This window comes from Dasypus novemcinctus, chromosome 8 (genome assembly GCF_030445035.2).
Source record: "Dasypus novemcinctus isolate mDasNov1 chromosome 8, mDasNov1.1.hap2, whole genome shotgun sequence".
Classification (NCBI taxonomy): Eukaryota; Metazoa; Chordata; class Mammalia; order Cingulata; family Dasypodidae; genus Dasypus; species Dasypus novemcinctus.
In genome coordinates this window covers 32,898,833-32,913,913 of record NC_080680.1, presented here as the reverse complement: position 1 = coordinate 32,913,913, position 15,081 = coordinate 32,898,833, and the positions used below count along the sequence as shown (strand labels likewise).

The 15,081-nt window shown below is 40.1% G+C and overlaps 1 protein-coding gene across 6 annotated transcripts in view; it reads left to right on the top strand.

Annotated features, from left to right (window-relative positions):
- PCSK5 (proprotein convertase subtilisin/kexin type 5) overlaps window positions 1–15,081 on the top strand; it is a 434,041-nt gene that overhangs the window by 266,341 nt on the left and 152,619 nt on the right. For all 6 annotated transcript variants that reach the window (XM_058301654.2, XM_071216671.1, XM_058301655.2 and 3 more), the window contains exons 13-17: window positions 1,015–1,151; window positions 4,382–4,525; window positions 7,786–7,888; window positions 9,211–9,404; window positions 12,445–12,529. In XM_058301654.2, the coding sequence (XP_058157637.1) occupies window positions 1,015–1,151; window positions 4,382–4,525; window positions 7,786–7,888; window positions 9,211–9,404; window positions 12,445–12,529 (663 nt within the window). The remainder of the gene's footprint in view (window positions 1–1,014; window positions 1,152–4,381; window positions 4,526–7,785; window positions 7,889–9,210; window positions 9,405–12,444; window positions 12,530–15,081) is intronic.

Below are 15,081 nucleotides of genomic sequence, written 5' to 3'. Positions count from 1 at the left end.
TAAGAGATTTCATATAGGGAACTAAGAGTTTACAGTATCATTGGAAGAGCTGTAAGACCAGACTCTAGGCTGGGTTTCCAGACATGACTCCTTAAACTCAATAAGAGTAATGGGAAGAGTCTTTTGACTGAGGTATAATTTACCTGTAATGCAATTTGACTTATGTGGTTAGTTCATTGAGTTTTGACAAATCTATACGGTTGTACTAATATAACCACACATTCTCACTGTCAATATATAGAACAGTTTTACCACCCCAGAAAGCTCCCCCTTGTCTTTCCCCTCCCTTTCCCAACCTAGTCCCTGGCATCCACTAACCGGTTTTCTGTAACTATAATTTTGGCTTTTCTAGAATGTCATATGAATTGAAACATATGTTACGTAGTCTTTTGTGTAATAGTTTTGAAATTCATTCATGTTGTTGTGGATATTAATAGTTCATTCACTTTATTGCTGGTAGTATTTACCCATTTAATGATTGATGGGCATTTGAGTTGCTTATAGGTTTTGGTGATTATGAATAAAGCTGCTGTGAAAATTCATGTGGACATCCTTTGTATGGACCTATGTCTTCATTACTCTTGGGTAAATATCTAGGAGATGGATTGTTGAGTTTTATGATGTGTATGTTTAACTTCGTAAGAAATCAGCAAACTTTTCCAAAGTGGCTGTACCATTTTTCATTCCTATCAGTAGTTCCAGTTGTTTCACATCTCCACCAACACTTGTTGCTACCAGTCTTGTGGACAGAATCTTGGCCTAGTTTCCCTGATACTCAGTTGGTTATCCCTCCCAGATTTGCCATTGTATGACTAACCCCATGTCTGTTTCGTTCTGGTAGAACAAGGATATAAGGATGAATCTACTATTTGTAATGTATGTACAGGATAAAGACAAGCTCCAGTGTTGTTGAGCTGAACAGGCTGATGGAGACACCATCATTGATCATGGTCTTGACTTGACTCTCATTGGATTTAAATAACACCCAAAGAATGATTTATGGTTCTCTTGCAGGTTATTTGATCATTCCATGGAAGGATTTAAAAACTGGGAGTTCATGACCATTCATTGCTGGGGAGAACGAGCCGCAGGTGACTGGATCCTGGAAGTTTATGATACTCCCTCTCAGCTAAGGAACTTCAAGACTCCAGGTTAGAATGCCCTTTTTATAGTTTGGTGTACTGTGAAGAAGAAAATGACAGGGTATATTCTGGCGAGGGTGTTTCACATTCACATATCAGTATCATCTTTTGTCACATGACTCTGGGCTTTGAGTTATCTGCATATATTCTAGTTCTCCAGATTACCATTTAAGAAGTAATCATTTAAAAAGAAGAAATAAAGAATATATACTACTTAAATATAACTATAGAATAAAAATGTGACAGCCATGGATTGGTGTTTGAGAATGCATGATCCACATCTCTAACCAGCTTCCCTTACTTTCTCTGTCCTTAAACAAGTCAGCGTTGTCCAGCTGTAGTGAGTTCTTCACAAAGGTACAGGCTTCTCTTATAGTTTTTCTGTGTTTACTCCAAATTTAATTTTTTAGTTCAGACAAGACTTTGAACTCAACCTATGGTAAACTAGTTACCACCAAAGAGAATGAATGATGGTATTCTGCTCTGCATGAGCCCAAGAACCAGAGAAACAGAACACCTTCTTGATATGTGAAATGTGGAAATTGCTATGTCAACAAAGGTCATTTCAGGCAGTCTCAAACATCACCGCACTCAACCCATACCCTCTCTGTACTAACATAGAAAGATTGTAACAAAATTAAGGAAATGTTAATGGAGCATGGGGTAGCAGATGCAACAGTTTTCTTCAGCAACCCCTGTTGCCCATGACAGTACACCTCGTGGAGTACATGGCTCGGTAACTAATGATCTGTTTGAGAACTAACCCAGCTTCCCACCCATCTGTGGACCCTTCATTGACCTTCAGATAAAGGCATCCTTCTCAGTTCTGTCCCTTCAATCTGCAGAAGAATCAGACCTAAGGGAAATTTTAGAGCTGATAACCAATTCTTGCCCTCCCATTATCACAGAATAAACTAACCCAGATATTCCATGATTTTAAGGGTGTGTACCATTCAGATATGGGGAGTCATATCTGAAATACAAAATGAAGTGGGCATTTACTGTAAGGGAAAATTACTTATTCTGAGAGGTATTTTTGATAGTTCTTTTGGCCATCTCTTTTCCCTAATCCTGCGATAGGTTTCAACTGTGTTGGCTCAGGGGTCCCAGAATCAGAGAGGTCAAAACTGCCACTGTGGGAAGGTCACAGTGGGATAAAAGTTTCATTGAAGAGTATCGGAGCCTATAGTAGGCAGCCTGGGTTTAATGGTTCCCAAGGTTTTATCCAGAGATCAAACATCTGTCAGCAGGCATGGTTCATAGAGAAAACATTCAGATTAACTAGGCCAAGATTTCCAGATACTTTCGCTTCTTCATAACTTGCTTACTTCCAGGACATTCCACTCTCCTCCCGCCTCTTTTCAAGCCGCAGTCACTGTCCTTCCACGGAGAAGCTTGGGGTCATGGCACACACAAGCAGGAGTGATGCGGTAACTGGGCCTGCCTGCCCTCACCGACAGGCAGCCCCCAGCTCCCAGCTGACCCATCAGCAGGTGTCAGCGAGGGCGGTTATATGTCAAGAATTCCCAGAGAAGCAAACACTAGAAACATAGGGACTACACTGGCATAGCAAGGTGTGGCCAGGGGTGTAGGCATAAGAAGTGCATTATCTGTTGAGAATTTTACACAATTATAAAACTGAATAAAAGTCTGTTCATTATTACTATACAATTCTGTGGTAAAATACCCACAAGTCACACTGATTGAGTGGACATAGCATACAAGGATAAGGGGCTCCAGATATATATATCCCTCTGCCTCAGGGAGGCATTTTCTATATCCAGAGCTCACTAGGATTATCTGTGTTAAAAACACTCTGCGGTAGTCCAGATAACTTAGAATTATCTATTTGGTAGCATTGGGTTTGCATTAGTCAGGGTTATCTAGGGAAACAGAACAGACAGGAGATAAATATACAGATGGTAAATATTATGAGATTTATTATAGGCATTGTCTTGCAGGACTGTGGGGATGTGCAAGTCCAAATTTCATAGGGCAGGCTGCAAGCTGGGAACTCCGTTGAAGGTTTTTGATGACTTCACCAGGAGAGGCTGGCTGGCTGAAGCAGATAGGGAAATTTTTCCTTCTGCCTGCTGAAGTCATCACTTCTCCTTTTAAGGCCTTCATCTGATTGAATGAGACATCTCTCATTGCTGACGGCAATCTCCTCAGTTGACTGTAGATGCATTTAGCCAACGTACTGATGATCACGAACACTCCTCAACAGTAACAATCAAGCCAGTGCTTGCTTGACCAAACAATGGACACCACAACCTGGCCAAGTTGACATATGAACTTAGCCATCCCAGTCTTCTCCTTACCCTATTTAAATATTCACATATAACCCCAGTCACCTCCAGTAATATCAGAGATCTTTTCTATGCCAGAAGACAGATACTCTAATGCTATTACTGACCTAGTGTCGAGGGGCTTCAGTGGAAACACATGGTCTTCTCCAGCCAACCTTTCATTCCAGAATTAGAAACCTTTGGTAAGGAACGTTTGAATTTTCTGTTCATTCATGTGTATGTGCACTTGCTCACGTGTGTGTGTTCATGCACATTTCTATTGTTTCATTTCTATGACATAAAGGCCTGTGGTAGATTTCACCTTTTCTGATTAATGAGTGATTTCTTTAGCAGGCTACTGTCTAGAAATTCAGTTGGGATCCAGAGCTTTTCTAGTTCCTTTAAATAGTAGAAGCACTCTTGACTAGAAAATCCTCTGTTGCAGCCCTATCCAGTAGAACTTTTGCAGTGATGTGAATGTCCTACATCTGTCTGATAGAGTTGGCACCAGCCACATGTGGCAACAGAGCACTTAAAATGTGATTAGTGTGATTGAGGAACTGAATTTTTCATTTTAGTTCATTTAAATTTAAAGAGCCAAACATATTGGACAGACATACTGGACAACGCGGGCCTCTGTAGGATAATACAAATAGTGATGGATTTTTAGAAATTAAGTGGCGCAAACTAGGTGTTTTTACCTATTTGATAAGTCAAATCATAATCCAAAAAAATGTTTTTAACTCAAATAAGACTTCTATAGAATAGTTAATTATGCAAAGAGTGGTAAATGTACATTTGTACCTCTGCGTCTGACACAGTGATTCATCTGAATATGATTCCCACAGTTGTTCTACTGATGCTTTTTCTCAGGTGAGAAGGAATAAGGGAAGTTATCAAGCTGAAGAATGAATTTTTGGTCATGCAAAGGTTTCATTTTTGTTTCTCAAGGTAAATTGAAAGAATGGTCTTTGGTCCTCTATGGCACCTCCGTGCAGCCCTACTCACCCACCAATGAGTTTCCTAAAATGGAGCGTTTCCGCTACAGCCGAGTCGAGGACCCCACAGACGACTATGGCACAGAGGACTATGCAGGTGCGCTGGCTTCTGTGGGAAACACAGCCTGGGGAAAGAAAGCTCATGCAGCACCCCCAGGGAGGAATAAACCATGACTCGTATTCTGATATAGTTTCTTTCTTCCCAAATATTTATATGTATTTTCATATTTACCTATACTTTTAGGTATTAATATTTTCAAATACTCATATCTGTTTTCTACACAGTTAAAGCCATCCCATAGATAGCATACCTTCTTGTTAGTATTACTCCTAAGTATTTTGGGTCTTGTTGCTACTAGAATGGGAAATATTCCATATTTTCTAACTAGTAGATATTGCTATATTGGAAGTATATTAACTGTTGCACATTTGTCTTACATCTGGCCACTTTGCTTAACTCTCTCAGCAATTTATATGTTTCTGAGTTAATTTTCCAGGGCAGTTTAGGTATTGTAGCCTTATCATCTGCAAATGTTTCTCTCCTTTACAGTGTATTTCTGATTCCTGTCTTGTTACTTGGCTAGAACTTCCAGAAGGAGTCAGTTCTTCTGAGATGTGTGATATAACAATGCCTAATGAACCAAGCTTCTCATAATGGAGGACCATTTATAAATAACATTTTAATGTACCTTTAGAAAGAACTTATTTTTTAAGCAATTTTCTGAGATTTTCCTCTAGATACTAAATAAAGTACTCCATTAATCACCCTAAACAGAGTATCATAAATATGTATGTGGTTCCTTTTATTCTGAATAGTATCCCAAAGTCAATAATAAATTTGGATAATTAAGACCAATTGTGCTAAGCAAAGCTGGATTGTGTTAGATTTTGTTTTGTTTTGCTGTTCATGTATATGTAGCAAACCATTTTGTCTTCTCTGATAGGAGCAAGTGTATCCAAAAACATAAATCGGTTATAATAGTAACCTATTATTGTGTGCTTTATGGTGTGTTTCCAATTCAAATTTTGGTAATGTTAGGACTCTGAACAAAGTGGGAAATAACAAATATACATCTTTGTGGTTTCTTCCTACTCCATCTCGAAAATGTCCATTTTGGTAGTTGTGTGGGAAAAAAATCCAATTATCTCATTATTACCCTGCGATCCATAATGCTAAAGCTGCATCTAGGACAGTTTAAGATTATAAAATAAACAGCACAGACTATGAACTAGAATGCCTTGCTGCCCTACAGAGCCCTTTTGGCACATAAAAAAAAAATGTCTTTTTTTTTTTTAATTTTGGAAATCATTTGGTGAAAATTTAGGGCCACTCATGACTCCTTTCCTTTGGAACTGTGATTTTCACTTTCACTTAGAAGTCAGCCTGGCTAGAGGCTTTATCATAACCAGATCCTGTACTGTTTCATCCCAGTGTCTGTGAGCCCCACAGCTCCCCGAACTTCAATCCTTACGCATCAGAGATGCCACTCCCCTGGTGTTCCATAGTGGACAGCTGAAATGCCCCAAGTTCTACTAGCTGTGAAATTTGACTCAGAGATCAGTTTAAGACTTTTGCAAAAATCGGGATAAATAGTGCGGTCAGGTAACACTTGCAATTAATTAGAAATACAGTTCAACGCTGCAGTTTTTGAAGTGACTCATTTCCATTCAGATCAAGAGGTCATCTGCAGTACATGATTTCTATCTCCAAGCAGGAGGCAGAGAAACAGAGCACATACTGATCTCAACTCTCGTAGCCAGATGATCTTGAGCAAGCCATTATAACTCTTGAAAAATCTGTTGGCTCATTGGTGAAATGAGGGTGTTTACTAGATTTTCTGCAAGTCATTCCATCCCAGCTCTAACTTTTTACACTTCTGTGAGCCAGTAATTGTAGAACATAGTCCCACTGTGACTTAAGAAGACCAAGGTTCAACAGTGTTTTTGATTAAAATAAGTATGGTTCATTCAAAGCATTTCTGGTACCCTTGCTTACCCTTTGTACATCTGTGCAATACATTTTTACTAGTTACAATCCCATGAACTTTCAGTGGGAAAGATCTTAAAGATTATAAGCCCAAATGTCCCCAAAATATGGATAGTTCAAGCAATGAAACTTTTAAAACTAGTCCACATCCTTAGAAAGCTTTTCATCAATCACAAAATAGCTCTATTTTTCTGAGAGTTGTTTTGTTGTTTGTTTTTCTTACCTTGAATTCTTTCTAGATGTGGACCAAAGAATATGAAGCAAGAAAGATTAGGAAACTTCATCCCAGGTCTAGAATTCTTTAAACTTGCTTGTATTTTAAAATTTATGTATAGTTTTCCTTTGTTGATTGCCCATTGGCCTGTGGGTAGGATGCAATTTTAAATATATTATCTGTGCCTGAAATACCTGCTTTGTAATTCAAGACTAGATCCTGATAAGCTTGTGCCAGATACCATGATGTTGTTTCTTGCTGACTGTTATCTCAGAGGTATTCAGGGACTTTAATGACCTGGGATGAGGCAGGCAATCTGATCCAGGCATTGAATAATCTTTTTTTTTTCTGTCAACAACTTTACTTTTCATTTTTCTATAAATCCGGCATTTTTATCAAGATGTGTGTTTAATCACAGTTGGTTTTTTCAGGTTGCTACAGTGGCATTGTTGATTTGAATTTTTTTTTTTAATTTTCTTTTCTTTTTTTTTTTTTTTAAAGATTTATTTATTTATTTAATTTCCCCCCCTCCCCTGGTTGTCTGTTCTTGGTGTCTATTTGCTGCGTCTTGTTTCTTTGTCCGCTTCTGTTGTCGTCAGCGGCACGGGAAGTGTGGGCGGCGCCATTCCTGGGCAGGCTGCTCTTTCTTTTCACGCTGGGCGGCTTTCCTCAGGGGCGCACTCCTTGCGCGTGGGGCTCCCCCTACGCGGGGGACACCCTTGCGTGGCACGGCACTCCTTGCGCGCATCAGCACTGCGCATGGGCCAGCTCCACATGGGTCAAGGAGGCCCGGGGTTTGAACCGCGGACCTCCCATATGGTAGACGGACGCCCTAACCACTGGGCCAAAGTCCGTTTCCCATGTTGATTTGAATTTTGAAATATTTGTTATCTCTCACAAGGCAGCCTTCTATGCTTTGAAGACCAGTCCTTGACTAGGATTTATAGTCTCGATACTTAGGCAACTGAGGTTTTCCAGAAAGAGTCCAGAGTTCATTTCTGGGCTTACGGCCCACATTGACCATCATTCTTCCATCTTAAAGAAACTCTTGCTGCATAAGGGAAAAAAAAAAGGTCTATTTTATACCAAATCCAAGGTAAAACTGATGTGGCATTAAATCCTCTTTTTTTATGTTGTTCTAATGTGTTCTGGAAAGGTCCGTGTGACCCCGAGTGCAGTGAGGTTGGCTGCGATGGGCCGGGACCCGAACACTGCAATGACTGTTTGCATTACTACTACAAGCTGAAAAACAACACCAGGTGAGGAGGCCACTCCAGGTCCCCCCAGCATGCGCAGGTGTTTCCAGAGTCCCACCACGCCTGGGTGGTGGTGGCACAGGCAGCGTCTTCTGATGTTCTCCCACCAGGATCTAAACCCAGAAAAGATGCTGCTGTGCATGCCCACCACCTCCCCATGTAATTCAAAATGGCAAAAACGCTACTGAATTCCAAAACACAAAGCGTGCACTGAGGCTGTAAAGTTGCAAGTGCTTTCTCTCACCTTTGGGGAGAGGCGGGAGAGAGAAGGCTCAGCACACACCTGGTCTGCTTCCCCTGCAGATCTTTCCATCCTATTGATACTTGATGCCACAGCTTCCCCTGCCCTTCAAACTGCTGCTTTCCCACATGGCCCGGTGTACAAGCCCTGGATGCATCACAGGCCCTGACCCTGGGTTGGTTCTCAGGGTTCCACTCCGGGCACTGAGGCAGACCTGCCTGAACCGGTGCTCTGAGCCATGGCTTCTGCCTAGAGCCATGCAGACATGAGTCCATCGGCCAGATCATAAACGCAAAACGCCCAGTCAAAGTCCAAGCCCTCCACCCCACTCTCTCGTGGACGTGCCCACCTTCCCCCTCCTCCTTTAGGTAAAAACCCTCCATGTGGAGCTCACTTGTGATGAGTCCACACCCCAGTCACCCCCACAGGCCCAGACATGTTCAAATTCATGTTCAAGTCCAAGCCAGAATTTAAATTCCTTAAGGGAAAGACCTTTGTCTATCTGAGCACCTCTGTTATCTCCTGCACCTAGTAAAATACCGGGCATTTAATTGGTACTCAGTAAGTATTTTTTGTTAATTGAATAAATAACTTAAGCTGGATGCCCTGGCCTTCAGTCATAGGCAAACAAAAAAGATACAAAAATGATTTCTCATAAGCAACATCCATTTAAATAGAGTTCTATATTAGACAAACACCACCACCATCTCCAACACAGGAGCCATATGACCAAAGACACAAAAAAAATAGAAGTGACCCCTTATTAGACTTTTTCACATAAAATCCCAGTTACTGCCTATTTTCCCTCCAGTTTACCACCACAGGTGCCCCCTTGAGTCTCAACTTCTACCCATCATTCCCTTTTAGTTGAGCTAGAACTGATCTACAAGATGGTTGGGACGAACACCAGCCTTATTTGGTGCCCTTGGTGTTGTGTAACTGCTTTGCTGCTTCAACACCCCGCAGGAGAGGAAGCTTTAGCACCTCTGGGTGCAGCGCTAGCAGCATGGTTTAAGAAGGATTTTGAGACTGAGGACCGAGCCCCCAGTGACACGTCCATCTTTCTTGTCATTCCACAATGCAGGATCTGTGTCTCCAGCTGCCCCACTGGCCACTACCACGCCGACAAGAAACGATGCAGAAAGTGTGCTCCCAACTGCGAGTCCTGCTTTGGCAGCCACAGTGACCAGTGCCTGTCCTGTAAATACGGCTACTTCCTGAACGAGGAAACCAACAGCTGCGTGACTAGCTGCCCTGATGGCTATTATCAGGACACCAGTGAGTTGATGGCAAATGTTTGGGATTGAGACGGAAAATGTGGGCTTTTCATTTAAGTGAAATCCAGGCTCTGCTTAATCACAAACAGAATCTAGTCACCTGGCAATTTTCTAAGAGAACAGTTTAGAAGCTTTCTGTAAAAATGCCTATAACTAACGGTGTAGGGGGGTTCCCAAGACCACCCCCGTATTTGATGATTCTCTGGGAGGTCTCACAGGACTCAGCATATACTTGTACTTTTAGCTATGATTTATTCACGCGAAAGGATACAAAGGAAAGTCAGCAAAGGGAAAAGGACATTGGGCAAAATCCAGAGTAAAGGAGGCACAAGTTTCCAAGTCTTCTCCCAGTGGAGCCACACAGGACGTGCTGGATTCCCTCAGCAACAGTTTGTCACATCACATGTGAAAAGTCTACCAGGGAAGCTCATTAGAGACTCAGTGCCCAAGGTTCTTAGGCAGGATGGTCATTTAGACACCTCTGCCTAGCACATCCCAAATTTCCAGACTCCCAGAAGGGAAGCAGGTGGTCAGCATAAACCACATTATTTATACAGACATGAGGCACAGTGAGCATTCTTATCAGTCAGGGTGGGGGGCGTGCTCCTGAAATCCAAATTCCCAGACACCAGCGGTGGGCCGTCCTTGTAGCAGTTCTTTCTAAGGATGGCAGCAAGGCCTGCTCTTTTCTGCACACTAACCACGTAGGAGCCAGGCCCAGATGGTATCAAAGTATAATTTTCCAAAAGCTAAAGAAATAAATAAAACATAACTCTCATGTAAATGTAGAATGAGCATATGTCAAACATTTCTTCCATTAATGAGGTAAGCTGCAAATGGGATCAAAGGTGATTAAATACTATCAGGACCACCAGGAAAGGCAGAATAAAATCTGTTTGCTGAGTTAGAGACAAAACATTAATTTCCTACATGGTAATACAACTAGAATTCGGGGAGTTATTTGTTCACTAATGGACAAAAATCATTTGCAACTACCAACAAAACCCTATACATTAACATGAAGCCTCAGGGTTTGTGCCCTAATCAGCAATCGTTAGTAAACAGACAAAAGTGCATTCCCCTAGAGAATTACATAATTCTTGGCTGGGCCTGTTAGTGTTATGGCACAATGCTGAAAAGGCTTGCAGGTATCTTTTGCTTTATTTCCAAGTCCTGGATAATTTGTCTTAACAAGGGTATCACAGCATGGTATACGGTGACACTGAGATTTCATGTTTTTACACAGCCTGAGAAAGAAGGTCTGTTTTTTGAAAAAATCAGGCAAGAATTCTAGAGTGGATATTCTTGCTGCTTAAGCAGTGAAATTCTCAACTGATTCAAAGGCAGCATTTCTCTAGGAGGCAGATGGGGTTTCTTATCTAACCCTTTTTAGAGCAGTGAGTAGGGATTCCCCTGTAGGTCTTATTTGTCCCCCAAATTTGGAATATGAGTTAATGTTTCAAATTAATGGAGAAAGGAAAAAATTGAGGGTGGTTAAGAGCCATAGAAATATGCATTAGTCCTTAAAAAAAATAACAAGAAGCCTGAGCCTTGGAAAAGAAATTCAGTTCTGGAATGTTGTATGACAGTATCAAGATAATTGAGAGAGTTTGTTCTTCTTCCAAAACCTGGGAGGTGGATAATTAAGGAAGGCTGTTCAAACAATTACTTCAGCTACCATGTAGTGTTGATCCAAGAGGAGCAGCATATCTCCTCCTTTTATGTAATTATCTTTTATTATAGTTTCCTCCTTTAATGAGTCCATTTATGTACAGTGTGGTGACACATGTGATCATGCCTAATAATAATTACTGCCAACATTTGTATAGTGCTTTATAGATCACAGAGTTCCCTTGCTTACTTCCTTTAAATCCTCAAAACAAGCCGAGAGGGGGGCATCATTGTGATCTCCATTTAACAAATGGGGGCAGACACCCTGAACTTGCCCCCGAAGGTAATAAAAGCAGAATGCAAATCCAGGTCCTCTAACTTCAGATCCCATGCCATGCCAGTATTCTCGATGATGCAGTAAGGAAAATCAGATGATAACTCCAAGAAGAATGTAAAAGGCTTTGCATTTCATGCCAAGGGACTAAGATTCCAGTAGCTCCTTACAGTGGTCCATTAAAGCAGTGTTTCTCTGAAGAACACCAGCGTTTAAAGAACAGATAGGGGAAGAGAAACCCATGAAGACAGACCGCTTCATTCAGTTATACCTGTATATGCAGATATGTTCTGCTTGCAGTACAGAGCAGGTACCAAGTCTCCAGCGGAATTTTGTCTAGGATAAAAAGGACTTACTTAACATACCAAATCACCATTTCTCACAATAAAACAATAAACAGGATACCCAATCATAAATTCACCATTTTTCCCCAACATAGATATGGGTTTGGTTATAACAGGGAAACCAGCATTCACAGCATAATCAAATACATTTCTATATATTTCTATTCTCCAGAGTACAGATATTACCTGAAAGATAACACTTATTTCAATTCCACATAGCTATAAGGTACAAGACACTGTTCTAGAAAAGGCAAAAAATCAACAAGTGACCCCAGCCTTGGAATATAAAATGTAGGTTGCCTTTTCGAGTACAACTCAGAGTAGTTCTAAAAACTGACTGAGCATAGGAGTGCACCTTTCTATTCCACAGCCTTGAGCATAGCCTCTAGCTTCATTAGTGGGAATTCTCATTGTCAGAAGTTACGAAACCTTGGCTGGCAGAGAGAAAGGGAAGAAGAAAAACAAGCTTATAAACTTTATAAACTATAGGCTTTTTACGGGTGACAGTTCTCTCATCTGCAAAATGGTCCATGATCTCTAAGGCATTTCCCGGTGCTACCTTCCTGCCTGTGTTTGATTTGCTGAGAAGTGATAACAGATGGTGAGTCTGGGGCTTTTCCCACAATTTTCTGTTCAAGACTATGGGTACTATAGCATACATTAGCAAACATTTGAATATCACCATGTGCTTTTACAGAAACCAATTGACCAATTGATTTATAACCATATTACTTTTGGTTTGTTTTTAACAGAGAAAAACCTTTGCTGGAAATGCAGTGAAAACTGCAAGACATGCACCGAATATCATAACTGTACAGAATGTAGGGATGGTTTAAGGTAAGAGAGTAAAAGATTTCATCAAATAGCACAGCCCAAGCAATTTCTCAATATAAAAAAAAAAGTAAAAAGTAACCTTTTCACATCTCTCCTTGGTTTGATTCTCATTCAAATACTTGACTGCCATTTGTCTTATCTCTACCATCATGTGTGACAAATTGGATGCCATCTTAATTAAGGAAGGTTTATAAACCAAATAAAATTCCCTTTAGAAAAGATTGCACAGATACAAGTAAATCACAATGACCATTTGAGAAGAATTCTTCATGCTTTGTGACCTGCAGTGTGCCAGTCAAGGATTACTGTACTGGTGATGCCAAGGAATTATATTTTATCCTCCTAATTCATTCCTTTGGCAGCTGGAAACTATTCCCTTATCTTTTTTATGTTTCTCCCTTTGGCCAATCATTCTCTTATCTTAAGTACCTCAGGCTTGGCTCCATTATGCTAGGTCTGTACAAAGACACCTGCAGGGATGTTTTCCTTGAATGGATGGTTTGCTCTGTGTGAAAGCTAAATAGTTGGTAGGATCTGAGAGAAAGTAGCACGCTGACAAATGAACAAGGTAGCCCTTGATCTCAGCAGGGAGGGTGGACCATCCTACATTGATGAAGCGATGGTCTCAGAGTTTACAGAGTTAGACTTATGTTCTGTTTATCTTTGAATATTGATAATACCTTCTTTTTTTCTTTTCACCAGAGATGATATAGGTAGGGTCTAGGCAATTTCCAAGCAGATAATTTTTCACATTACTCAATATTGGTACATCATTTTTTTGTGTGTGTTATTTTTTTTTCAATTCTTTTTGTCTTTATTTTTTTAATGTTATATTCAAAAAATATGAGGTCCCCATCATTTTAATTTAGATTTATTGACTATCTGTTCCATAAACTTCAGTGTGAGTTTGCTTAGCACCTTTCATCTCAAGATTTCAGTCTTAATAAATACCAGTCTATTAAGCTTCTTGTTTCTTCTAGGAAAAGTTGCAGAACAGTATAAAAAAGAAGGAAGGTGGATGTGGGTTCAAATTCTCCTGCTACTTGTTAACTGTGTGACCTTGGGCAAGTCACTTAAGCCCACTAAGCCTCAGTTTTCTTATATATGAAATGGGAACAGTAACCCCTACTTTGCTGGATTGTGATAACGTGTGCAAAGTACTTATCCCAGCATCTAGAACATAATTGGTCCATAAGAAATAAAAGATTATTTAAGATTGTTTTCTTTATTTCTGAAGGAACATTTTATAGAGTACATTAGACCAGCACTGTCAATAGAAATATGAGGGCCACATATGTAATTTTAAATATTCCAGTAACCCCGTTAAAAGAAGGAAAAAAGAAACAGAAGAAATTTATTTTAATAGAATATTTTATTTAATCCAACATATCCAAGATATTATCATTTCAACATGTAATCAATATTTTGAAAATTTAGTGAGATATTTCACAGTCTTTTCAGTGGTACCATGTTAGTGAAATCTGGTGTTTATTTTACCCTGAAAGCACATCTCATCTCAGACAATTTTTGATTGGAAATACTTGATCTGTATTTAGATTTCATAAAATTTAGTTGAAAAAGGAAATTTATGTCACCAAATTCTTCCAAACTTAATCACAGATTGAGTGCCAGCTTTTAAATATAAGCTTAATTAAAATTAAATAAATGTCAAAATTCAGTTCCTTGGCCAAGCTAACCATATTTCAAGTGCACAGCAGCCACGTGTGCTAAGTGCAGGTCTAACCTGGCCCGTTTATCAAAGAGAAAGCAGAAGCCTTTCCCCAGCTGTGCACAGAGCCAGCTTCATTTGCCTGTGATACGGGAGGTCGGAAGCTGCAGCAATCCTCAGAGTTCGCAGCTCATTCCTTACATGGTGTAACCTGTGTCCCTCTGTCTCCTGCTGAGTACATGATGTCCTTTATTAGAAAAAGTAAGCGACTTGAAAAACTTGATACTTCTTTTTGGTGGTCTTAGTTGCTCGCACAAAAGGATGCCATTTGATGCAGTGTCCTATTTTCCAGCTCTCCAAAACGAGGTATTTACTTTTCCTGGTTGTTAACTGACAGCTGTCTCTGGCCAATGAGAAAATCTGTAAATGAAATACCCATTCAGTTAGTATCCTTGAGGCTCCTTGCAATTTCTTTTGGGCTTGCCGCAAAAGACCATCCTGCCAAAAGAGACCTGTAAATTTTTGCATAGTGGTTAAAAACAAACGGGGCAGGAGGGGTGGTGGTGGAAGTATCTGTGCATAAAATCCTGGAAGGAAATGAACTCAAATGTTAACAGAAACTATTTGGGATTCTTTTTTTTTTTTTGCCTGCTTACTTTTGTACTTTCCAAATTTCTTTAATGAGCCTAGAGAAAAATAAATTTTGCTTTTCAAAATTAAAAAGGAAAGTCAAGACGTGAATAGGAACAGTATGGTGAGCTTAAAAAAATAGAAACCATTCTACCCTGTTGCTTAGACATGCATCTTCAAGTGTTGTCCATTGGCCGAAATAGGATTACATTTCCTTCTCACTGATTCTAATCACATTATTTGGTTTTTCAGTTAC